Raw genomic sequence first — 25,330 nt, 5'->3', positions numbered from 1 at the left:
ATTTATGTGTGTCACTGTAATTAAAAGTTGGGGACTACTAAGCATATTTAGTAAATATCGGAAAACATTGTGAATTTTTTTTTTATTATTTGCAGCGTATACAACAAATAATAGCTCTGAAAAAAAATCTTTGGGGAGGAATTCAACGAAACATTCACTCCTTGAGATATTAGGGTTCCAACAAACGTACCACAGCTGGCACTGTCAAATGGGTTGACTTAACCCACTTAATAAAAACAGAAAATAATATACTCTGATGGGACCTACACGACTTGACTAAATAGAGTAATTCACCTAAATTTAAAAATGCAGAAGCACTATTCCACTGATCATGAGTTGAGTTCTTTATATTGGAACATATAAAATCAAAGTATCAAAAACCAAAGTTAGTGAACATGAACAACCATCAATGACTCGAAACATGTATATACCAGCCATCAATGTCAGTCACTTATAGATATTTCAGCAAGATTAGTGGCCGTAATAATAATAATGAAATCAATGTACTTCAACCAAGATCTTGTTATGGCAACCATGGGAGAAGGAAAGGTTGTCGCAGACATGTTTAGGATTTTTCAAGGATACTTAGGAAAAGTTTAACACAGTACCCCCGTTAATATAAAATTTTAAAATGATAATTTGTGCGTTTTTTTATAGATATTTTATCCAACTTTCTTAATGTTATTCAATAAAAATAATACTCGCAGTAGTTTCTAATATCAGAATGGGCGTTGGGGTTCATCTTCACGACGTGAGAGTGACCTTGCGTGACTGATCGATGCAAGAAAAAAATGGTTTCACATTAAATATTTCTTCGGATATTGTTTATAATCCCATATTCAATATACATTATATATTGACAATTTCTCATATGACGTATACAGTTTTCTTCAAAATTAATTTTAAATATAATTATTTATTTTACATATATAAAACACGGCTATTTTCCCAAGTATCGTTTCATTAAACTTTTATTTTCATACCATTGTATAAATAAAAAAAACAATTTTTAATTACAAGATGTAATGTTTTTAAAATTTTGAAAACAGACCACGAAAGTGTGTTTTCTCCAACATGTGGATTATGGAATTGATATGTTTAATCTATTGCTGAAAGTAAATGATTGTGTAGACAGGTACTTTAAAGCACATTGCTTGAGTCTAAACTATGGACTCTCTTGGAATGTCCTCCAAACCTACTACAGAACTTTTTAGAACATGCTGCTCCTTTTTTATTCACAAAATCAAATCCTCCCAATAAGATAAAACCAACAACCTTAAGCTTATCTCATCACACCTTACATCACCTGAATAATGTCATCTTCTGTCTGCAATTCTAAGCACAAACCTTTCTGTTAGTTCCTATCTCATTTTTTTCACAGAAACTATACATTTCAGTATGAAGTAGTCAGACTTTATAATAGAAATGAGAAATAATGAAGTTGTGGATTTTCCTTATCTACAGTAGGTGTTGCAGTAATAGGCTTTGTTTATAGATTCTTAAATAACTTTAAAGACATTATCCAAGGGGCAATTGAAAGGAAGAGTGATTTAAATTTAATGATGATAAATGAAGATAAATGACAGTATTCTATTCCTAACCGACAGGCAGAACAAAGGATAACTATCACACCAAAATATCTACTCCAAAGCACTTATAAGTAAAAGCACCCAACCGACCACACCGCAGAACAATCCAAGCCTCGATCTTAGAACCTTCAACTTACTCAAAAATAAAGAGTTAAAACTCCTCCTTACTCAGCTAAAAACCTAAAGTTTTGTCATTTAGTGACGTCACAATCTGCAAACAGATATATAAATGCGCACACGCAAAGGGTCTTTCAGAAACCCCCAAAGAGAATCAAAAGCTACTTCTTGCAGTGAGAACCGTGGATGTAGATGCTTTGCAAGCCAGATTTACAGACTCCAACCATAAAAGATATGCTTAAAACTTACCATAACTCCAAACTCTGTTCAAACCAGTGTGGTTCTAGCCTTATGCAAACAATCGACGCACCTTTACCTCTGGTATGGTCCCTTATCAGGCGCTTTGAGAACCCACAAGGTTACAAACTTTTTGTCAAGAAGTGCACCATGGTTGCCGGAGATGGTGGCATTGGAAGTGTACGTGAGGTGATGGTCACATCCGGGTTACCGGCTGGTGTTAGTGTGGAGAGGTTAGACAAGCTTGATGATGAGAAACATGTTTTAAAGTTTAGCATCATTGGCGGTGATCACAGGCTTGTGAATTACAGTTCCACGATTACTTTGCATGAAGAAGAAGAGAAATATGGGGGGAGGACGGTGGCGATTGAGTCGTACGTGGTGGATGTTCCGGCAGGAAGTAGTGAGGAAGACACGTGCTGCTTTGCGAATACCATCATAGCTTGCAATCTTAGGTCCTTGGCTAAGATCACAGAACAAATGGTTCGTAAGGCTAAGTAAAGTAAGTCCTTAGCCTACCTTTATTTGTTGTGTTATTATGTTGAGTGTTGCTGTTAATGATGTTAGTCTATTTAAGGATTTATCAGTTCTTATGTGGGCTAAGGTTACTAATAGATGCTTAATTGTATATATATGTTAACTCAAATGAAATAAACATTTGATTTTATTTCGGATTATAAATTCTAATTCATTTTGCATTTCTAATTCATGTTGTATCATTCAGAACTACTTTAAAATACTAACTAGGTAAATATTTATATCTTCGATTCCATATCAAAGAAATAATTATGAATTTTGAATTCAAACAACTTGATTTAATTTTTAGTTGAAAAAAATAATAATTATGAAGTAGTATTACTAAAATGTTAAGAATTTTTTCAATAAATATTAATAATAAAAATATTACTGACACTACTCTATGAAATAACACTTAAAATCCATTTTGGTCCTAATTTTTGTTTTTTTTGATAAATTTTATTCATTTTTTATGATGTCATTTAAATTATTAACAGAATAATTTAAATTGTTAACAGAATAGCGTAAAACTATTTGCTTGACGTGTGTGCTATGTTTTGCTTATGTGACTTATTAATAAAGGAAAAGTTCGATTGAGAAGCTTGGCTAATATAAGAGAAGTTTGAAAGTTCAATCAGCAAAGGAGAAGCTCGACTAAAAAGCTCAGCCTGCATACTAGCAACGTCAACCACCAAAGCTTATTTCGTTTACAACTATAGATTTAGAAGATTGAACTTTCGTAAAAGAGAAGGAAGAAAGAGAAAACATTATAAAGTGTCAGCTGGCTATGGCTACATTTACGAGGGTCTCAAGCTTCTCTTCTACTAACAAATCATGTAAGCAAAAACAACACTCGTCATGTAAACAGTATCACAATGTACACTCTTTCATTAATAATGTAAAAGCTGTCATGAAAAAGAATTAAATTAAATAAAATTTATCAAAATAAAAATCTAATTAAACACGTACAACAAATGAGAACCACATTTGTTAACTATAATTAAATAAACATATTTGAGGGTAAATAAAAACACGAAAAGAAATTTAAAAGAACAAGCAGGCAAGCCATATTTTTGCTAAAAAATTATGTTTCATAGGTACGATTGTACCGTCATGTCACCATAATGCATGCAAAAATTTATACGAAAACCCGATCATATACCCAATTAACCAGATAAGCCTGATAAACTGGGAATTTCAGTCATTCACGCTACGCTACACTGCGTAAAACACGTTTAATGGACATGCACAATTGCACATAGGCTTAGTATCTAACACTAATGCAACACTTAGCCACAAATGCATGTAAGAAGATTTCTAAGATTCTGAATGACAATTCACGGTTGGGATTCACGACCTTCCTTTTAGAGACCATGTCTATAAGTTACAACAACAGAGGCCCATTCAATGGTTTATATACCTCATCACAGACCAATCTTGGATTTGAATGCAAAATATTGAGTATTACGCAAATACATGCCTAACACGATAGGTAATTCGACAGCCTTTAAATTGACCCATCCAACTCACCATAATTTTAGCAGAATGCAGACATGGATTCATTATCTAAGACTGACAAAAAGCTAACCATCGAAACCGAAGAAACCATATCTAACCAATAAACCCTATTTGAAAATAGAAAGTAATGACTACATATCAAAGGCTTTCATTTCACCTCAGTTAGCTACTATAACAGATCATCTGGTGAGACGCAATATCTCAAACAAAATAATGTCCGGACAACAACGCTTTACATGGCTTCGAGGAAGTATGGAAACCTACCAAATACATTGGGGATAGAAATTATTGAACTAAACAATCAAAATCCAACTAGATGAACATCATCAACTCTGGCCTACAGTATACATTGTTGTGCTCATCCTCCAAGGCAGGGTATGATGCTACAAGAGCATCTTGAGCTCCAATATATAAAGAGTTGTAAATCTTCCAATATACCTCCCTAACTTTCCGGGCAGGATGGAACAGCCCTTGCAGACAATAATTCAGAACTACGGCCGCTCCCAAGGCTACTCTCATTCCTTCAATTGCTTCCATCACAGCATTAATCACATGCGGAGATGTTTCAAAAATGTTTGGCCACACATAATTCAGCAAATGCACCAGTGCATCCTCACAACCCAAACCAGCCACTCCCAATGCCATGTGCTTCACAGCAGATGCAGCAGTCTGCCTGTGAACCAAATCCCTGTCCATAAGAGCATCCTCAAGCAACGGAGTAACAGCATAGATGTAGTCTTTTCCCATTTCACCAATGTACTCAAATAGGAAAGACAGGGACTTCAGCACACCGTTTTGCACATTAAGTTCTGGGACACGATACTCATTCATCAAAGCCGGTAAAACTGTGAAGGGTGAACATGTTTCTGCAACAATTGCAATAGCTACAGTCGTGCAGACACGGTTCTGCCTCTCCTGAACCTTGAGGTTATTTAACAGAGTTGCTAGGACATCTTGTGGACCAATGGCCTTTGCTATATAACCAAAAGTGTTCACTGTAGCTCTACGGATTCCCTTCTTGTGTGCTTTAAGCATCTCAAGCAGCTCAAAACAAATTCTCATCCATTCTCTTGCAGGTACAAACTCAGCACCACGATCAGCAATTCTTCCCACAAGGTCAATACAATTCTCCTGGACTTTCTCATGTCTATTCTTCAAAATCGGGGTCAACCTTGGAAGTAAATCCTTAATAGGTGGAGTCATCTTTGTCATACCGATAACATTGACAATAGACTTGAGAGCTCCCAGAATTGATCCCAAAACCTCGGGATACTCTTCTCCCAAATACTCATATAAGACAACACCAAGATGACCCATCAAATTTTCCTCGTGGCACTGCTTCATGACAACAGCAATCCTTGAAATGAGATCTGCTGCTTGCTGCCTCACCTTTGCACTCTTGTTGTTCAATCTCCACTTGATGGTACCACAAATCTGTGGAAGATATGATTTCACTCTCTGCCCAAGTGAGTTTACAACTGCACCAAACCCATTGAGCATCACATTGGCATCATCACTGGTCTGCTCTTGGAAGGCATAAAGAATACCATCAATCAGAAGCTCTTCCAGCCGTGCATCGATATCTGAAGCCCCTAAGTTAGTAACCACCTTCTCAATAGTTTCCATCACCATTCGCCTATATGGTTCACTCTCATCTTTAAGATCCTCAACAATTCTACCAACAATATCGGCAACGCCGACCTTGTTTGCTATCTCTACAGTAGTCTCCACCAGTTGCTTATAGTTTCTTCTATCCAAAGCCATCCTCCTAACCCAGAAATTCCTGAAAAATTCAGGGAGGATATCATTTCTAATATATTCAGCTTCCACACCCTCAGTACTCACACATTGCTTCACCACTTTCAAAACAATTTTCTTCATTTCTTCATCGGGTGACTGGAATTCACGAATCAGAATGAGCATGACTTCCTTAGTATAGTAACTGGCATACAGAGCTTCCATCAATGGAATAATAAATCCAATTGCCTTCAGAAACGCAGCCAACACCTTCCCACGGTGTTGCCTAATACCTTTCCACAGCGGTTTCAAGACAGAGTCAAAACTTTCAATACCATAAGGAGCCGCTGCCTCAGCAAGGGCGGCAAGAGACAATGCAGTGATTGTTCTCACCTTCTGATTCTCATCATTCAGACCATGTTCAATAATTTCCACAAGAGATCTAAGATGTGGCAACACAGCGCAACCAATTAAAATGGCAATCTGCTGCACAATTTTAATCCCTGTGTGCCTAGCTTGCCATGATTTCTTACTCTGACAAACTGCCTTCAAGAATGGCAACAGTGCAGGTATACCCAGAGCAGATGCAACAACACTAAAAGCCCTAGCAGTAGTGTTCCTAACATATTCATCAATGTTATCTATATCAGGCCGCATGGCAGCAATCATTGTAGCCAGCCCAGCAGCTTTACTGAGATTAGATATTATTTCTCTCCCCTCAACACGGGCATAGTAGTCCTCATCAATCAACAAGGGTTCAATAACAACAAGAATCTTATGCACAAAAGGCCGAACCAATTCATCTAATTTATACAAAACCCTGTCTATCACCTTAACCAAAAGATGTCTCTCCTGATCCTCAAGTGTAGGCTGCATCAGCAACGGCAGGATCCGGTTAAACAAAGGTCCGGCACCAAACTCACGAGCCTTATCAGTAAGCTGCCTTAATGCTGTCTTCCTCTGCGGTGGTGTCCCATTCTTTACTTTAAGCAGAAGCTTCATAATCTTCCTTTCCTTCTGCTCATCTGGGGACAACTCCTCCTCGTTCTCTTCATTCAACAGTGCCCCAAAGTACTGATAATCCTCAGGCTTCATAAAGGGCAATCCACCAGGCACCTCCTTTGGAACATCAAACTGTTGCCCACGATTCTCTTCAGGAATTTGATAGAGAGGGGTCCCCAACGGAGTAGGAGTGGCAAGAAGCTTCCTAGCAGGCGTCCTAATGGGCACATACGAAGCAGGGGGCTCCAAAATCTTATACCCCTCTTGGGGAAACATAGCATCAAGCTCCTCATCCGTCAAGGGACGATTCCTCTCCTCAATATCCCTCTCCCACCTCAACAAATTGTACTGCTCCGGTGTGATGGAACCTTGTAAAGCCCCAGGAGTTGGAGTAGCAAGTTCAATACCACCAACGGGGGTAACACCAGGAGTATAAGCAACAGCAGGAGTAGCACCAGGCAATGGAGTAGCGCTTCCCATAGTAGCAGGGGTTTCATCCCATCTTGATCTTTGCCTCTTAGGAGTTGGGGTAGCCATCCCAGAAAGCTTAGGAGTAGCATCCCAAGTCATACCAGCAGGTGTAGCACCAGGTGTAACACCGCCTGCAAAGGGACGAAACCAGAAAAAAATTATGAGTAAAAAATTTAACACCTAATAAAAGAGGACTTAAGAGGGTTGTAAACCAACCTGCAGGTGTTGCATCAGAATCCGCAACTCTACCAGGGGTAGGAGTCTCATCCCATCGGTTCCTCCTCCCAGGGGTCGCATCAGAAACCCTTCCTGGCGTCGGGGTAGCATCCCACCGCCCCGGGGTTGTGTCCGGCATATCCCAATCAGAAGTTTTGGCTTTCTTCACAGGGGCAGCACCAGCACCATCCTGAGACTGGTCCCACCGGTTCCTCCTCTTCTGCTGTTGCTGCGGCGGGGCAGCCTTTGCAGCCTCTTCCTCTTCCTTCTTTTTCTTGGAGATGGCCTTCAGAGTTTCTTCCTTCTCCCTCTTGAGGGCCTCCTCGCGCATGATATCACCGTAGGTCCTCACCGAGGGGTCGGGGGTCTTCTCTCCGGCGGCAAAGGGATCGTGGCGCTCAGGGGAGATGATCTGGTTGAGGCGACGGCGGCGGTAATCGTCTTCACGGTCGATAATTCGCTGAGGCTTTCGGAACCCGATGTCGGCGTCAGATTCGGGGGCGGAGGGCATGTCCTTAAGGAGAGACTTAGGGGCGGTGTAGGAAGCGAGCTTGCGCGCAACCTCGTTGTCCATGGCGTCCAGATTCTCGTCATCCTCGTTGGCGGGGATAGAAGTAAGGTAAGAGTCCTTATCACTTCCGCCGTAGAGATCGGTATCGAAGGTGACAGAGTTGAGCGACGCCAGTTGCTGTTCCATTCGCTTGCGTTCTTCCTGCGTTTTCGCGATCTCGGGGTCCACGGAAGCCATGATTATGATTGGAACTCCTAAAACCCTAACCCTAAACAGAGAAGGGAGATGAAGAGCGAGAGAAGATAGGGTTAAAGATGGATAGATTTAGATTCGCGAAATGGATAGGAATTGAGGGTGAAAGAAACCCTATGCAGGTTGATTAGTGAGTGAAGGTTGAAGAAACACATTCAGATACAACATAAGTGGAACCGACATAGCCTGTTGGGCCAAGACCGGCCCAATTCAGTTATATCTACCAGGGCCTTTTCCTTCCTGCACTCTATTTTTCAAAGTTCCAATTTTGCCCTTAACATTTTTGACATGGCAAATATACCAGTCCAGAATATTTTTAATTTTGACATGTTTTATCAGAAATTGTAATAATGGTGATTCTTTTGAAAATTTTAATTTTCCAATATGTCAAAATAGTTAATATGAAAGATATTCAATGCTATAATAAAATGTATAATCTTTTACATTATTATCCGGAATGTAATTACCAAAGTGTTTTAATATAACTTGTATAACATTTTGAAAGGTGTCAAAAAATTTAAAATGCGAGCTGCAAGAATATAAATGAGAAGTGCATGAAGAAAATGAAGCCCAACTTTAGTCCAAAATTGAAAAATAAGAGTAGAGATGACAAAAACATCCATGAGCACGGGTATTCACGGGTAAAATTCGTCGCGAGTAATTTTTATCTAGAGATAAATGGGTAATGGTAGTGGCAGAATGTACTATAATATTTGTTTTTAAACGGGTCGAATATGGGTAGTATACTACTCGACCTGTGATTATCATTATCCGAAAAAATAATAAAAAAATTAATTTATATATATTTTTAATTAAATTTAATAAAAATTAAATTAAATTATATTTTATTAGATTAAATTTAATTAAGATTAAACTTAATTTATATTTAATTTAATTTAATTTATATTATATATATATATTGTAATTTTATTTAAATTTTATTTTAAAATTTTTTTGGCGGATATTTATCTGTATCTGTGGATTTTAAAATACTCACAGATATCTTTTAAACTGATATCCGACAAATAACAAGTCGGATAAAAAATAAAAATTATCTGACAGATCGAATTGCAGGTAGACACTATCTTTATCCGACCCATTACCATCTCTAGACAGTAGCCTTCTTGATATAGTATTGTTGTACCACCTTTGGAGAGTATTGGCTAGGAATTCCTTTAATGCAATATACATTCTCAACTACCATATCATATCTATCATAATAGAAAACTTTAAGTTGCAGGAAAATTAGGTTTCCATTTGAACCTTGTTTTACAGCCTGGTCATACGTACATTCTTATTGCAATGTTTTGCTTTTTTTCTTATAATACATGAAGTACTGATTTTTTTACATACATTCTTTTTGCAATGGTCATTAAATGTTAAATATTAAAGTAATAATTCCTTTTTAAGCAATTCCAGTGCGTGTTCTTTTTCTATTATATTTCATTATTATATATATATATATATATATATATATATATATATATATATATATATATATATATATATTTAAAATGACGTATAGTTAAACGTATATTATATATATAATATTTTATTTTTAATAATATTAAACTATTATAGAAAGCATCATACGTTTAATATGAAAAAAAAATGGATTACTCAAATAAATATATAGATAATGTTATTATAGTTTTTTCAACAAATTAAAAATATTATATGACTAAAAGTATTATTACAGTGACTTAAAAAATATAACAAGGTTTTTAAAAATATAACGTATTCAGAAACAAACATTCTATGTCTATATTTCAGAACCACTCTCCTTTCACACAAAATCTGCTGGAAAATATTAATCTACTCATACTATAAAGGTAATATATAATTGCAAACAAGAATAAATAGTAACAAATATATTAACATACATAGACTTCATATCAACAAATTTTAAAACATGCAATCATTTATTCTAGACTTGACCATCCGGATATATGTATTGATATCAGATTCTAGCGAATTATGCACTTGTGGTGACTTTTATTACTTTACAAAGTCATTGTCAATGAATTTCACTCTATCACATACAATATCAGTCCGTTAATGTCCTTGACCAAGGTAAAAGCCCTTAGACTAAGAGTTCCTACTCCTCTCATCACATATCTCACCATTCTCTACTTGAGATTGGATGTTAGCACTTCAAAATAACACCAAATATAAAATTCATATATCAATACACACATTATTTTAACCACCATCAATCCTCCTTTGATTAGTACTAAGCATTCACATATCATATTATGAACCAACAATTGTTTTAACATTCACATAATCACACACATCATAAGAGATATACGCAAATTTAGTTAAAATCATGATATTTTCATTCAATCACCAAATATGCTCGCTCAACGAATAATGTTTGACAAACTTGCTCAGCCACCAGATTTGCTCACTCAGTGAGTAGTGTCTAACAACACACTTGCCCAACGACTAAATAACTCGCTCAACGAGAATACCAATGGAACTTACAAATTTAAATTCTTTCAAAAGTCAACCAACGAATATATTCTCATCCAATGACTGTCAAATTAATGAACTCTTTGAATTTGGTCTCGTCTAGCGACTACAAAGTCAGTAGCTCTTTGATTTTAACTTCCCTCAACAAGTATATGCTCTCCTAAAAAGTCTGCATAAACAGAATTATGCAGATTTATGTCATTCTAGTCCTTCAAAATCAGTTTAACTTTAACCACATATGTCAAATCAACCAACCATCAGATAATACATAATTCAATGACTTAATTTACCTCAAATGCAATCTCAACCATACAACATATCAACATTTCAACCTACGATCACTAAAGATGATTCAAAATTTAACCTCAATTCAGCCGGTTATAATTGAAAAAACAACTCAATTTTACAAACGAATTATCATACAAGCCTACAACCAGTAATTATAAGCTGTCTATTAGTTAAAATTAACATAATTAATTAACTTCTCTTACCCAACAAATAATCAAACAACTATAGAACCCTCGAAACACCTTTAGATGCACAAGAAGTCTTATCTGTCCTATGAACCAACACAAACACGATCATGACATGTCATTATGACCACTACTGTAACAATATACATGAAAAAAAAAAACGCACAAACTAAAGAAAAGGAGCAAAAACCAACTTACTCCACTGTAAAAATTAATTAGACAAAATTGAAGATCTTACCTCAAATATTACTTTAACTGTCTTCGATCTTCAAACAAACGAAGGAATTATTAAAAAATCTAGAGAGAAAGAATAACTCTAGAGAAAGGGATTTTTTTTTTGAGAAATAGTATGATATATAGTATCATAAAACTCATTTATAAAAACTCTATTTATACTTTAAAATTTTATTATTAAAATAATCGACTTTTCTCATTCTAAATACACCATTAATTTTAAAACACAAATTTATAAACCCTTACATTATACCTTTACAAGATATTTATATAAACTTTTGCATTATTTAATATTTTAAATTTTTTTCATCGTCTAAAAGTTTCCATTATAAAATATCAAAATCAAGAATAATGATAAGATGATATACATTTACATCCATTTAACATCTACTCTAAAAATAAATGATCATAAAAAATATAAATAAAAATTTATAATTTTAAAAAAGAAAAGAAGAATAAAAAGTAAAAAAAGTGTTCTCAAATGAATTGAAGAGATTTAAACGTGTCAAAATATATTTTTCTAAAATCAATACTAAAGTAGTTTCAATAATCACTTTGACACTAAAAAAAAAAAGAAAAAAAAACAAATCTTTCAGCACGTGTTTATATTTCAGTTTCAATAAATCTTACTCATTTTTTTTTTTAAAAAAAGAAGCAACGTTTCTTTATAAAAAAAATATTAATTTTACTTTTGAAAAAAGTTCTTGAGTTGCATTTAAGCTAAATACAAAATGCACTAAATTTGTTAGTAAATTAATATGAACAAAAGGCATGGGTATGGGAAGTAGTACTATAAGCAAGTTAGTCACTGTCCACTCGGCTTCACTCTCTCGTCCATGCCATGTGCTTGTGCCATGCCTCAGCAACCAGTCTAATAGCCTAGTCAGAACACGTACACGTTTGAATGTTAGATTACCCAACCCTTTTTTCTTAGTACAATCCCAAAATTTTCACTAGTTTTTTAGGTAGAAAAAAAATCCAACTACTAAAACAAATATTTCACACTCATTACCAATTACAAACGTGAAGTTGACACTGGAATTCATTCATACATTACTACCAAATCACCCCTTTACTTTACAGTGCTATTTGATCTTCTTTTCTTTTCTTTTACCTTTCTGATTTTCTATCTAAGCCAAAGAAGTAAAAGTCCAAAGGACCAAGATGCTGACTGGCAGATTGGTAATGTTGTATAAATATGGAATACAAAGATGATGGTGGATCAAATCATCAAGTAAACAAGGAAGAAAATGGTCTACCAACTGAAAACTCAACTGGTTTTTCTCTTCCTTCTCTGGGGTTCATGGGCATTTCTGTGCTATGGTCTCCCAAGTGAGTACTCCATATTGGCCATCGACCTTGACAAGTTTCCTTCAGAGGAAGGGGTGGTGGAGCTGTTTCAACGATGGAAGGAGGAGCACCGAAAGTCTTACGAACACCCTGAAGAAGCAAAGTTAAGGTTGGAGAATTTCAAGAGGAACTTGAAATACATCGTAGAGAAGAACGCAAAGCGAAATTATCCTTACGGGCACAGTCTAGGATTGAACAGGTTTGCTGACATGAGCAATGAAGAGTTCAAGCATAAGTTTAATTCAAAGGTAAAGAAGCCATTAGGCAAAAGACACGACTTGCCTAATAAGGATGACTCATGCGAAGATGCACCTTACACTTTGGATTGGAGGAAGAAGGGTGTTGTGACTGGTGTCAAGGACCAAGGACACTGTGGTAAGCTTCTATACAGTCTATACACACCTATACATTTATTTCGAAACATTGATGAGTATCTTATTGTTCTATCATGGTTGTGACTTATGTAAAAATCCTGCTGCTGTCAAAACTCACTGCTGTAAAAACCCTTCTTTTTTTGCTCATCGTTTTTGCACATAGTAAAAGTATTTCTCACTGTATTTTTAGGTAGTTGTTGGGCATTCTCTTCTACTGGAGCCATGGAAGGAATAAATGCAATTGCGACAGGGGACCTTGTTAGCCTTTCAGAACAGGAACTTGTGGACTGTGATAGTACTAATGATGGATGTTATGGAGGCTACATGGACTATGCTTTTGAATGGGTCATGCACAATGGTGGAATCGACTCAGAAACTGAATATCCATACACTGGTGTAGAGGGTAGATGCAATGTCACCAAGGTCTTCTTTCCCAAACCCTGCATTTTCCTTCTCATACTATTCTCAATATCTAATTTACAATTTTTTTTTTCTTGTTCAGGAGAAAACAAAGGTTGTTAGCATTGATGGCTACTCCGATGTGGGACAATCAGATAATTCCCTGTTGTGTGCTACAGTGAAGCAACCTATCAGTGTTGCTATAGATGGTTCTTCATGGGATTTTCAGCTATACACTGGCGTAAGTGTTATTTGACCTTTCACTATTGTAGAAGAAAAATCCAGAAAATGGAATTTGCATTCGTAAACTAGTCATTTTCACTTTTCTTGAACAGGGTATCTATGATGGACATTGCTCAAGTGATCCAGATGATATTAATCATGCAGTTCTAATTGTTGGTTATGGCTCAGAGGATGATGAAGATTACTGGATTGTAAAGAATTCATGGGGAACCTCATGGGGAATGGAAGGGTACATTTATATTAAAAGGAATACTCACTTAAAATACGGAGTGTGTGCAATCAATTACATGGCTTCTTACCCTACCAAAGAGCCTACTGCTCCATCCCCAAGTAGTCCTCCATCACCGACTTCACCACCGCCACCGCAACCACTACCACCTCCGCCGCCACCTCCACCTCCACCACCACCACCACCAGCTCCACCGATTAGATGTGGAGATTTCTCATATTGTTCAGCTCATGAGACATGTTGTTGCCTTCATAGGTTTTATCATTTCTGCCTCGTTTATGGTTGCTGTGAATATGAGAATGGTGTGTGTTGCCGTGGAACCGAGTATTGCTGTCCTAGTGATTTCCCCATCTGTGTTACTGAACACAGACTCTGTCTTAAGGTATGAGAAATCATATCTATGTTCTAGCCCTCTTTCATTTGGTAGCATTCTGAATGTTTTCTGAATATACTCGTAAATTTGTGTTATGTAGCACCACAAAGATTCGATTGGAGTTCCTGCAAAGAAGATGAAATCCGGAAGTCACAAGTTACCATGGACTAAATTAGAACAAACAGAAAACACATTTCAACCCCTTGTGATGAGGAATGTTTTCGCTGCAGTGCTTTGAATTTACTTCTTTCCCTCTTCTCTTTTTATGTTTGGATTTGCTCAAGAAAAATAATATGTTAACACCGCCAATCATTAGGTATGTCTATTATATAATTACTTTTCTTAATAAAATATTATATTTGAAGCACGTATATTAAGTTCCCACGTGTCGTTCATCTCAAATCAACAATAAAACATGCTTCAAATGCTTTCATTTGTTCTATGTATAAGTATTATCATAAGTTACTTGAGTTTTTATCTACATCCAACTATCTTTTTCTTTTGGGTAACAAAGAAAAGTTCTCAAATGGCATTTTATTGTAGGGTCTCCAATTATTCATACATGCCATTTTTTTAACTTTAGATAAGTCAATGCATCATTGGATAAACTATTAATTAACGGTAAGTGCATATGATTACTAGAAAAAAAAAATTAATCGTTGAAAATTTTCTAATTTGATCTTTATGCTATGTGAATGTGTGTTTCACGATAGTTGTCCCAAAATAGAAATTGAGATTAGCTATAAAAGGTGATTTGTTGTTGAATCCACGATTGGTGACATTGGTATGGACAACTTCAAGGACATAGGCTATGAATAATAAGTGCAGTTGACACATTTTCAGGAGATGCCAAAAAATGACCTTAATTTTTTTAACATTCTCATAACCTCTTTCAGTTCTTTGATAAAAAAATTTATTCAATTTATTCAATTTCTTTCTCTTTTTCCTTTCACATATCATTTTCGTTATAATTTTCTCGATGAAGAGAAGATATAGAAGTAGCGAACAAAAGATACATTGTTTTATACATAGACGATGTTTATTTAGCTAATTCTTAGGAATTTGGACATAATCAATACAACTGAAGATTCGTGTTTCAAGATTTGAAAGATAAGGAATCAACAATAAGAATTTTATATTTGTATAGATAAGTCTCAAGGTTTAGCACTCAAGAAGGGAGTTGATTCATAAGATAGGCAATCATTTTCACCATTTCTCCCCAATAAAATAAAATAAAAGTAACTATAGATAATTGATATGAGAACTTTGATAACGTCGTACTAAAAGTATCGTGCTCTCGTACGTTATATTATAGAACTCATGAAATAGTGTAACAAAATTTTGAATTTAAGGTGACAATAATTTTAAAAAAAAAAAACTAAAAAGTTTTAAAAACGAAAAAGAATAGACTCTTGAAAACACAAATAATAATGAACACTCAATTTTATCATTCTTATCTTTAATTTACACATAAATATGAATAGTTTAAATTAATATTTTTAAATACTTTGTCTATAGCAATATTAATTTAAAGAGCAAAATATGATTTTTGTCCCAAATTATCATGAGAAATTAGTAAACATCATTTTCAACAAATAACACGTAGAGATTATATTTTAATTCAGTGTAAAACTCTGTTTATCACGTAAAATACACTTTACATGTTGTTTATTAAGAATAATGCTTTACATTGACTTTTGTAAATTACAATACTAATATTTTATAATTTAGTTTAGAAATAAAACACAATTTTTTTATAATAGTTTCATATGAAAATTATATTTAACTCTAATTTAAAATGCTATATTTTCTTTTATTTTATTTAAGTTTGTTTGCTATAATTAAGATTTTTTTTTCTAATTAGATAAATAAATTTGTTTTTATGTGAATTAAAAGCTCTTTTAAAAATAAATTTGTTTTTATGTTATTAAAACTAAACGTTTTAAATTAAAGAAAAACAAAAGTTATATTGCTTATTGGAATTATGGGCCAATGCTAGCCCATTTGGTTTTCTCACCAAGCCTTGTGTTCTCTTTTAGTTTTCTTTTTCTTTTTTTTACATATAAAAAGTAAATAGTAAGGATACATACTATACGGGCACTGATCTGTATCTTCTTTTTTCCATGCCTCTATATCCCTATGCATTAATATTTTATTATAATATAATATTTTATTAGAAAAATAGTTTTGTAGTAGTGAATGTTATTTAGAAAAGGTGGTGTCAAATACTTTTTTTTTTCTCATAGTTTTTTCACAATTTTTCTTTTATTCTTCCCCAGACAGTTGCTTCTCAATCAATAATAGAAACTCGACCCACCCTATTGTACAATGCATTCTGTGTTAGTCTCCACAGATTGCACCAATTTTTCATGTTAACTGTTGCCTTTCCAATATTTCAATCTTCCTTATTCGATCGAATATTTTTATAGGAGTACCTTTACAATTTATTACAGGTCCGCTTAGATAATTCTAAATATTATTAATCAATACCTTTATTTGTGAATCAAAATTGTTTGAAGTACATGGGAAAGACACTATGATATTTTAGGTAAGTAATTAGTTTGATTGGAATTATAATAAAATCTTAAATTTGTAATAAATATAATTACTTACCTTTTTTTGAAAGACCTATATTTATAGTTATTTAAATGAATATATAATTAGCGAAATCTTGATCAAAGTTTAATTATGATCATTATTTACTAAGTAACATTTATTAGTCATCTTGATTTAAAATGATGTTTAGAAATGTTTATCATTTAAGAATATTTCTTCTATTTCTGATCGTGTCTATCTGGATTTCTATACGACCAATCATCTTCTCAAGTATTCTTATCCGATCATATAGACATAAATTTGTATTTGTTAATTGTTGCAAAGAAAGACAATTAGCAAAGGATTCCACCAAGCTTGTCAACATTAGACGTGCACATATTAAATACGGAGAAAACCACACACTTTATCTTTTTGACTAAAGAGCAAGATTTCCTAAATTTATGCTCAAATAGTGTATAAAATATTTAGATTTCCCTATTTTTATATTCAACGTTCATTCATAGGTTTCTTTATAATGCTAGAAACACTTTCAGACAGACGGAAGGAAATTTCTTCAAAGTTCAATGGCCTAACGCGTGTTTTTTTTCTTCCGCTAGAATGTGATTTTACTTTTACACGCTTCCATTTTTTTTTTTTTAGTTGGAAAGAGTTAACTTATTTTATGGAGGTGCTCATGGAGCCATTTGGCTGGAAAATTGTTTTAATTATTTTCAAGTTTATATATCTATTTATTGTATGTGTTTTATAAATTTTAATTTCATATTAATATAAACTAAAAAATATTTTTATTTTTTACTGACTGTTATTTATTTTTTAATATGTTTAGGCTTTAAAAAACTTTCCTCCTTAATTATATATGCCTCCTTATTATTTTTCTTAATATATATGATAACAATTCTATCTGAATGTTATAAATTTAACTTTCCAGCCTTTGGTGAAAATATGTTTTAATAACTATTTGTGATTCATAGCATTTTCTACAAAATATTTTTGTTCAAACAATAGTAGTTTTAAGAGTCATCCACTTTGAATCACATATATTAAATTATATATTGAAAATTTACTTTCATTTTTAATAGTTAATCCTTTCAATTACATATCTTAATTTCAATTTTAAACTTAATTTGATTTAGCAAAAATTCAATCATCTCATGCAATTATCGTTTTTATTTTATCCGAATGCTTATTTTTTTTACTAGTTATTTCTTTAAACTTGTCCTTTTAACACTTATGCCTAAATTAAATTTTAAAATTTTTAAACATTAAAAAAACATGAGATCACGATATAAATTATTCATCATAAATTCAAAAATAATTTTCATATTAAAAATATATATTTATTATAAATTTTAATTATAATACAAATTGAATATTAAAAATGTTAATTTATTTTCAATTTCAATTATATGAAAGTAGGGAGATTGGAAAAAAAATAAAGGAATATAAGTAAAAGAAAATCTTAATCTTGATCATGAAAGGTGTAACACACACAAAGTTTACTTAAATTATACCTAACAAGTGATTTACACAAACAAATCTTAAAATGAAAAGAAGATCTTAAATTAATTTATTTTTTAAAAAAGTATAGTGAATAAATAAATTCTAATTAATTTAGTTCAAAACCTGAAACAAAAATAATAATCAAATTAACCCAAAAAAATAATTTATACTATATTATATGATTTATGGGATTACCATTGATGCTGCATGGGCTTTATTTTGATTTTTAAAGAAGACTAGGTATTTGCTCTATCACGTAAGAGTACAGAAAACTCCTTTTGTGCTACCTTTTTCATCTGCCCCTTTTACATCTCACCGTCGTCGTGGTTGGCTTACCATTGTATAATAAAGCAAAATAAAATTATTAATAAAATATATGAAATTATTTTTAATATTTTTCAGCTAACGTTGAATTGATTTGAGGGAGCTTAATTCCTTATTTCTTCTAAATGGATAATTCTTTCTATGATTGCTAAATTAGTCTGTGATTGTCAGGGCATTATCGGCATCTTGCTACATAAGTTTAGAACAACGAAAAATTAAACTCAAAATTTCGCATCTTATTAAAAGTCTTAGCCTTAAGTTACGAGTGTACTAATTGTCAACTTATTAATGAAAGACAACCAACAAAAAATGAATGGTTAGATATTGTAGTTAATGTATTTTGCAACTCGCCGAATTTGACAAGTTTAAATAGTGTCATAAATATACTTAACAGAATTAAAGTTGTCATTAATATATTTGACAAAATTCAACTTTATTTTCTTAGGAAATTCTGTTCATGAGAAGTAATCTATGGACAATCAATATAAATGCGAACACTTACTTCAACTGAAATTTAAACCATATTTTATTATTTTGCAGTGAAAGTATTTGAAATAGCGGAATTGAAGGAAATGAAGAACAAGTAGATGATTAAGCGGTAATTAGGGACATAATTGGATTTAAATTCCAGAATGTGTGCATTGTAGAATTTGAAATGTTTGGCATGTGTGGTGCACATGGATGAGTGAATCGTTTTCTTGACTGATTAAAAAGGGGAAAGTAGTTGGATTAAAGAAGAAAGAGAGGCGTAAGGCACGTGGTGAGTCAAGAATGGCAGACAGAAACCCTAAAATGACCCCATCTTCGTGGGACGCAAGAACCCTTTTTCTAACATATTCATGTTCCCAACCCAATCTGTGTCCCGTGATCTAAGCTCTCTCACCACTCTTTTTCTTCTTCTTTTTAATAAACGCCTCTACTTTAGTCAATGCTGAGGGATTTAATTTCACCCCATTCTGGAATTCCATCGACTTTACGTTACTACAAGTCAACGTGTTTGTTACCTTATGATATTATACCCAGCAACTGCAACTCATTCTTTCATATCCTACTAAAACCACAGATTCAATCAAGAATTCTGCTGCTAGTTTATGCAGGATTTTTTATGAGATTAACTTATCAACTATGAAATTCGAATCAAATCAATTAAATAACTTAATATTTATCTGGTGGATAATGATTAAAAGGAACGTGGACTCAGACAGTCACAGAGAGGAGTTGTCTATTTTAAATATGGTTGGTCCACAACCTACTTTATTAGAGTTACTACTCTTTCTTACTGCTAACTGTTCTTCGCCATTGCCATGGCAAAATGTGCACTGTGAAATTAGTCACTTGGATTAAAATAAAAAAGCCATATACATATAGGAGGATTATAGAGATATTGAAGCAATCGAAAAAGTGCAGTGGGTATTACCAAGTCATTTGGGAGTTGAGAGTCCAATAACTATCCACTATTTTCGTTAATGTTTCACGGGTCAGACACAGCCATCCCGTTAACTGATGAAATACTATGAAACAAAAGCAATAGAAGAAATACTAAAAGCTCGTGTCTCTATCTATCACCTTCAATCTTCTCTGATTTCACCATTTCCACAATTTCGCAACCAACCATTATTATTGCCTTTCATCTTTCTCACCTCCTCATTCTCACTCCTTCCCCCTTTCACTATTTTCTCAATTTCTGTATCGCCATCTTCACAAAACCTTATCCTACTTCCCGAGTAGTGCTCAAGAGGTTTCTTCTTTAGTTTGTTGTCACTTTAACTTAATTATTTTCTCTTTTCAGTACTATTATTAGGGTCATTAAATTTTACGGATAAAGGAACTTCCCGCTGCTCTTGCGCCGTTAAATTCATTCACTATATGATACTAATGTTTCTGCAATTATTATCTGTTTGGATCATAGAGGAGACAAAATGGACATTTTCGTGATCTCTTGACTTCCATCTGAATTTACCTGTAATCGTGTGTGTGTGTGTGTGTGAAACGATTCTCTTTTCTCATTTTAAGTCCTGTTGAGTTGAAGTGTATATACTTATTCTGCAGTAATCTCAATCGGTATCTGTGTCTTGTTTTCAGGTTTTCATGATTGCTAGGAGGTTTATTATCTAATCGTTTTGGTCTGCTGCTGAAGATTAGTGTATGATATTCGTCCTGACTCGTGAACTTGTGATTGAGAGGGTCTGAACTGTTGTTCAATTTCGGAACAATATGGCTGAAAGGAAATTGAATATTAATGCCCCTCTCATGTCTGTGAGACGTGCTTCTGCCACATCACCGTCCTTGACGGAAGCAAGGAAAAAGATTCTAGACAAACGTCACAGTCTTCCATACCACAAATCAGACACGACCTTGGATCAGGTAACAAAACCAGTTGCAGTTCCTTTCAATTGGGAGCATATCCCTGGAAGACGCAAGGGCAATGGTGGATCTGAGCCTCATCCTCCCAAGGCCACTTCAATCACTCCAAGCCCAAGGCTTCCTCCAGGAAATTCAACCAATGCTACCAAACAACCATCGGAAAGGGAAAATAAAGCTGCTAATAAATTCAAGTCCTCAAATAAGTCCAAGTCGTTCAACGTCAGTGTGGCAAAAGTAGACACTGAGAAAGAGAGAAAAACAGAGAAAATAGTTGAGAACAGAAGGTCCAATGTGAAGTATGATGAGGATGATGACAATGATGCATTTTCTGATGCTCTTGAAACACTGTCACATACAGAATCATTCTCTATGAACTGTAGTGTGAGTGGTGTAAGCGGGTTAGGGAGTATGGGCGCAAACAAGTCTGGAACCTTTTCCACAGATCAACAAACTATAGACTTCATGATGAGCCGATTCTTGCCTGCTGCAAAGGCTATGACTCTACAGCCTCCTCAATATTCTTCAAAAAAGCAATCTGTACTAGTAGAACAACAACCTAGAGATATTAGCAAATTGATTCGCGAGGAAAAGAAGCAATTGTCTAATAAGCACAATACTGCTATTATACCATACACTGGCCAAGATCAAGAGGAAGAAAGTGAAGACGAAGGTGATGGTAACGAATATGACAACTCTTCTAATATTGCAGCTAAAGGCTGTGGGTTGTTACCTCAATTACATATCAGGAATTCATTGTGCTTAATGAATCCTGTGGCTGCGATGAAAATGAAAAACCAGGTTTCCTTGCCTTCAGCCAGTGAGGTTGTGAAACCTAACAAAACTTCTCATATTAGATCTTTTAGCCCAATTCCAGCTGTAAAGAAGGTAAGAAAATGGACCAATTTTTCACTCTTCAACCCTGAATCAGCAAGCTCAAGTGGTTTTTTTTTTTTGACATATTTACTTACAATCATGAATATTTTCTGCAGGCTTGGGATGCAATTCACAGGAACAAATCAAGCTCCAGGGCACCGTCACCTGACAAGCAAGAGGGTAAGAAGAAATTGAATAGTGAATCAAATAGATTTACCTATTCTGGTGAATTACTTCCAGGTAGACTCTCTCCCTTCCGTCGCTCAAGAGCAGCTGCTACTGGTATATCTCCCTCTCGAAGACCTCAATCTCCCTTTCGTGGCGTCAAGTTGCTTGGTGATTCTAGAGAAGCTGAAAATTACAAGTTTGGCAAGGTGAAATTCCACAGCGGTGTGCTTGGAAATGTTCAAGATGTGCAGTCCCAAGGAAACAAAAAAACTTCGTATTCAGGTAGTCTCACACTTGAAAAGACATTGTACATAGATACAGTCAGTACAGCGAATTTACCATCTTCAAATGTAAGTTCTTTGGATAACAAACGGAGGGTAGATACCATGGTTGCAGACTTAGAGAGAAGAAGGGGGAAAGAAAGTAATTCCTCCATAGGATCTTCTGGAGATATAAAACAAGTACAATATGCTGTGGAAGAAAAGGTCACGTTCGATACTGAAGTGTTAAACTCTTTAGATTCCATTCCACCGAGTTTGTATAGAATTTTGAATCTGACAGCCAAAGAAGGCAAAACTGAAGGATTGACAACTGATGAAAATATTAACCAAGAACCCGAGTCGTCCTTGCCACTTTGGCAAGGGACATTAGTTGAAGATTCAAAGATCAATGCTCAGCAAATTGTTTTAGTTAATGATTCCGGAAATCATAGTTCTGATTCTGTCGTGTCTCCTCTTCCCCCACCATTACCAAAATCACCTTCCGAGTCCTGGCTTTGGCGTGCCCTGCCTTTAGTTTCTGTGAAGAATTCTTTCCTGCACTCGACTCAAGGTACTCAATCCCAAGCTAAGAGGCATGATTCTAATGCAACATCTGGTAATCTCAAGTGGGAAACAATAGTGAAAACTTCAAATTTACATCACGATCATGTACGCTATTCTCAGGTAACCTTGTAAATCATTTTGACCAAATTTATGTACCTCAACTCCGGCAGCGCAAAGATGAAAAGTTCACATTTAACTTTCTCTGCAGGAACTTCCGACGCATAAATCTAAGCACTAAATCTTTGACATAAACTTATTATCATGTTATATAGTTCAAGCTCTACGCGCCCTGAATTTTCAGCTATGCTTGTGGTATGATGTTCTCACCTTATGTATGGCATTATAGCGTTAGTAAAAACATTTGGGGTGTTTTAGATTTTCACCTAGGTCAATGTTTTCATCCAAAAATGGTGGATTTACATCAGTTTGGACCTTCGAACTTCTTTAGGTCAATTAATCACGTCAACCTTTTAATTTCACTCTATATTTACATCAATCCCTTAAAAAGAGTACATTCGCATCAATTTTTGAAAGATTATGTTTAGTTCTTGGTTGAACCAAATATAAATTACTAAAGTCAAGAACTGGTGTAGGTTTCATTTACAGGACTAGAAACTATGTAAATACAATGCTGAAGAGCCAAACATCAGTTCTCTTTTTTACTTCATATAAGTTATCCTGTCTTTATTATTAATTTTTTTCCTTTCTATTGAATTTTATTTCCAGCTATTGGCTTGAAGTCCTGCACCCTGTTGATTTTGGTGATACTGTATTGATTAGAGAGAAATCAAAGCCATTTTTTGTGATCAATAAAAGTAAAGCCTCTTCTGGATTAGTGGCGCTTTCGGTGGAATCAAGATTTCCTAACCTGCCCAACAGAAGTGTATATCGGCTATTACTGTGTGTCTGTCTTTCTTAATGTTCGTTTATTTGCAACTTTTTTCCGCTGGATCCGAGGAAATGATCCTCATGATACCAGCATTTTTTTTCAATGTTAAGTGATTACTATCATCCATGATCTCTTGATCTTTTCCTTTTTAATACTCAGAGAAAAGAATCCTTCAAATATTTTAGTTTCGCATTCCTCAGTACTTTGAGGACAAGTATGTACATCAGATGAATTCTGGATAGAGATAAATTTCAGACTTTCTTTTTTGTTTGGGGTATTTCTTATGTAATGCTGTTTGCAAAATCTGGCACGGCAACAAGACAAAGATATTTTAATCAATTGCTTCATTGATGTATTCATGTAAATTGTGAACTATATACATACTATGAAATTTGAACCGTTTATTGATTAGAGTTACTTCGCAAGCATAATCATGCGAAAGATGGATGAGTCAGTGTCTTTTATCTATCACTATCCTAATGTTTGTCCTTACAGTTTTGGCTTGATATTCAGTAGTAACCTGACATACACGGACATTCCGAAATTACATGAGAAGGGACGGAGTAAAAACAAGGTTTTGAAAATGACAAACGCTGCTGAATAACACAGGTATCTTGTAAAATGATGTACGAACACGTAAGAGTGATTTCTATTTAAGAATCTAAAAAAGCTACCCCAGATATCTAATTATTCTTGAGCAATTAAACCAACCATATTTTAACATTGAACAAAGGTTTTGGCATACGTCTAATCAATCCACTTGGTTCAATATAGGATTGGGTCACTTTCCATTGCTAGTCACCGATGCTTGTGTTGTTACTGTTGCATACATATGGCAAAGTAAGAACTTTCCCCACGTTAATATATATGGTGTTATAGTATCGTTTATATGGTCAATCAAATTTCAAGATTTAATTTAATTTAATCGTAATCTCATTCAAGATTTAATTTAATTATAATCATGCCCTTAGCAGTTAAAGTCTAATTCACTGTCACCAAATCTATCATGAAAGTAAGAAAGTAAAACCTTTGATCAATTGCAGTGGAGTCTAACTTTTCCAAACAGGGGAAAAAAGTTCTGATATCTCTTCGTTAGCTCCTTCTCTGCAAATGAACTTGAGATGTTCTTCCAGATAGCTCAATGATTTTTGAGAATAATGAAGCCGTGAAAAAGAGGTAGTTGAGGTTGGATTTGAATTTGAATTGGGGACAGCATCTTGGAATGCTACATATTAATAATAGTAATGAATATGCTAAAAGTGAAACATCTGCCCTACATTTGGCACACGTGGTTGGTCCAAGATGATAAGAATTGATTAAAAAAGAAGAAGAAAGAATTGAGTCCACATGTGATAATGTGAAATGTGATATGAGTGATTCTGGTAAGAGAACAAAAATTAAAATTGAGTAATTCTGCGCCAGGTAATTAATGTTAAATGTAATATGGTTTGAGAACTTAAGATGTGGACATGAGAGATAATGGGTAAGGTAGTGAAGATGATGAAGTTTATTACTA

The 25,330-nt window shown here is 34.4% G+C and overlaps 4 protein-coding genes across 5 annotated transcripts; 3 read left to right on the top strand and 1 right to left on the bottom strand.

Annotated features, from left to right (window-relative positions):
• Window positions 1-1,828: 1,828 nt before the first annotated feature.
• Window positions 1,829-3,385, top strand: LOC106775974 (abscisic acid receptor PYL12-like). Of its 2 annotated transcripts, none has more exons than XM_014663242.2 (2): window positions 1,829-2,445; window positions 3,042-3,385. In XM_014663242.2, exon 1 carries the CDS (start codon window positions 1,899-1,901, stop codon window positions 2,442-2,444), a length of 546 nt encoding a protein of 181 aa, XP_014518728.1. In that variant the 5' UTR covers window positions 1,829-1,898; the 3' UTR covers window position 2,445; window positions 3,042-3,385. The 2 variants fall into 2 exon arrangements, with proteins under 2 accessions (XP_014518728.1, XP_022642553.1); XM_022786832.1 differs by having other exon boundaries at window positions 2,978-3,385.
• Window positions 3,386-4,087: 702 nt separating this feature from the next.
• Window positions 4,088-8,313, bottom strand: LOC106775636 (splicing factor 3B subunit 1). Its single transcript, XM_014662777.2, has 2 exons — window positions 7,404-8,313; window positions 4,088-7,318 (listed from the first exon to the last, which is right to left on the bottom strand). Exons 1-2 carry the CDS (start codon window positions 8,149-8,151, stop codon window positions 4,290-4,292), a joined length of 3,777 nt encoding a protein of 1,258 aa, XP_014518263.1. The 5' UTR covers window positions 8,152-8,313; the 3' UTR covers window positions 4,088-4,289.
• A 4,248-nt stretch (window positions 8,314-12,561) lies between these two features.
• On the top strand, window positions 12,562-14,693 carry LOC106775638 (P34 probable thiol protease). The gene is made up of 5 exons (XM_014662779.2): window positions 12,562-13,073; window positions 13,263-13,495; window positions 13,575-13,712; window positions 13,807-14,325; window positions 14,417-14,693. The coding sequence occupies exons 1-5, from the start codon at window positions 12,599-12,601 to the stop codon at window positions 14,552-14,554; spliced, it is 1,503 nt and encodes a 500-aa protein (XP_014518265.1). The 5' UTR covers window positions 12,562-12,598; the 3' UTR covers window positions 14,555-14,693.
• Window positions 14,694-20,102: 5,409 nt separating this feature from the next.
• LOC106775637 lies at window positions 20,103-24,173 on the top strand. Its single transcript, XM_014662778.2, has 5 exons — window positions 20,103-20,434; window positions 20,779-21,945; window positions 22,050-23,045; window positions 23,134-23,237; window positions 23,652-24,173. Exons 2-4 carry the CDS (start codon window positions 20,911-20,913, stop codon window positions 23,161-23,163), a joined length of 2,061 nt encoding a protein of 686 aa, XP_014518264.1. The 5' UTR covers window positions 20,103-20,434; window positions 20,779-20,910; the 3' UTR covers window positions 23,164-23,237; window positions 23,652-24,173.
• Window positions 24,174-25,330: the final 1,157 nt, after the last annotated feature.

The sequence above is a fragment of the Vigna radiata genome, chromosome 10 (assembly GCF_000741045.1).
Source record: "Vigna radiata var. radiata cultivar VC1973A chromosome 10, Vradiata_ver6, whole genome shotgun sequence".
In the NCBI taxonomy this organism is placed as follows: domain Eukaryota; kingdom Viridiplantae; phylum Streptophyta; class Magnoliopsida; order Fabales; family Fabaceae; genus Vigna; species Vigna radiata.
The sequence above is the reverse complement of the archived record's forward strand: the minus strand, read 5'-3'. Positions and strand labels throughout refer to the sequence as shown.

Coding starts and splice junctions, on each gene's coding strand:
- LOC106775974 (XM_014663242.2), top strand. CDS start 1,899: ATGCTTTGCAAGCCAGATTTACAGACTCCAACCATAAAAGATATGCTT.
- LOC106775636 (XM_014662777.2), bottom strand. CDS start 8,151: ATGGCTTCCGTGGACCCCGAGATCGCGAAAACGCAGGAAGAACGCAAG. Junction 7,319..7,403: donor TTCTGATGCAACACCTGCAG/GTTGGTTTACAA, acceptor GTCCCTTTGCAG/GCGGTGTTACACCTGGTGCT.
- LOC106775637 (XM_014662778.2), top strand. CDS start 20,911: ATGGCTGAAAGGAAATTGAATATTAATGCCCCTCTCATGTCTGTGAGA. Junction 21,946..22,049: donor CAATTCCAGCTGTAAAGAAG/GTAAGAAAATGG, acceptor TATTTTCTGCAG/GCTTGGGATGCAATTCACAG. Junction 23,046..23,133: donor ATCATGTACGCTATTCTCAG/GTAACCTTGTAA, acceptor CTTTCTCTGCAG/GAACTTCCGACGCATAAATC.
- LOC106775638 (XM_014662779.2), top strand. CDS start 12,599: ATGGTCTACCAACTGAAAACTCAACTGGTTTTTCTCTTCCTTCTCTGG. Junction 13,074..13,262: donor CAAGGACCAAGGACACTGTG/GTAAGCTTCTAT, acceptor CTGTATTTTTAG/GTAGTTGTTGGGCATTCTCT. Junction 13,713..13,806: donor ATTTTCAGCTATACACTGGC/GTAAGTGTTATT, acceptor TTTCTTGAACAG/GGTATCTATGATGGACATTG.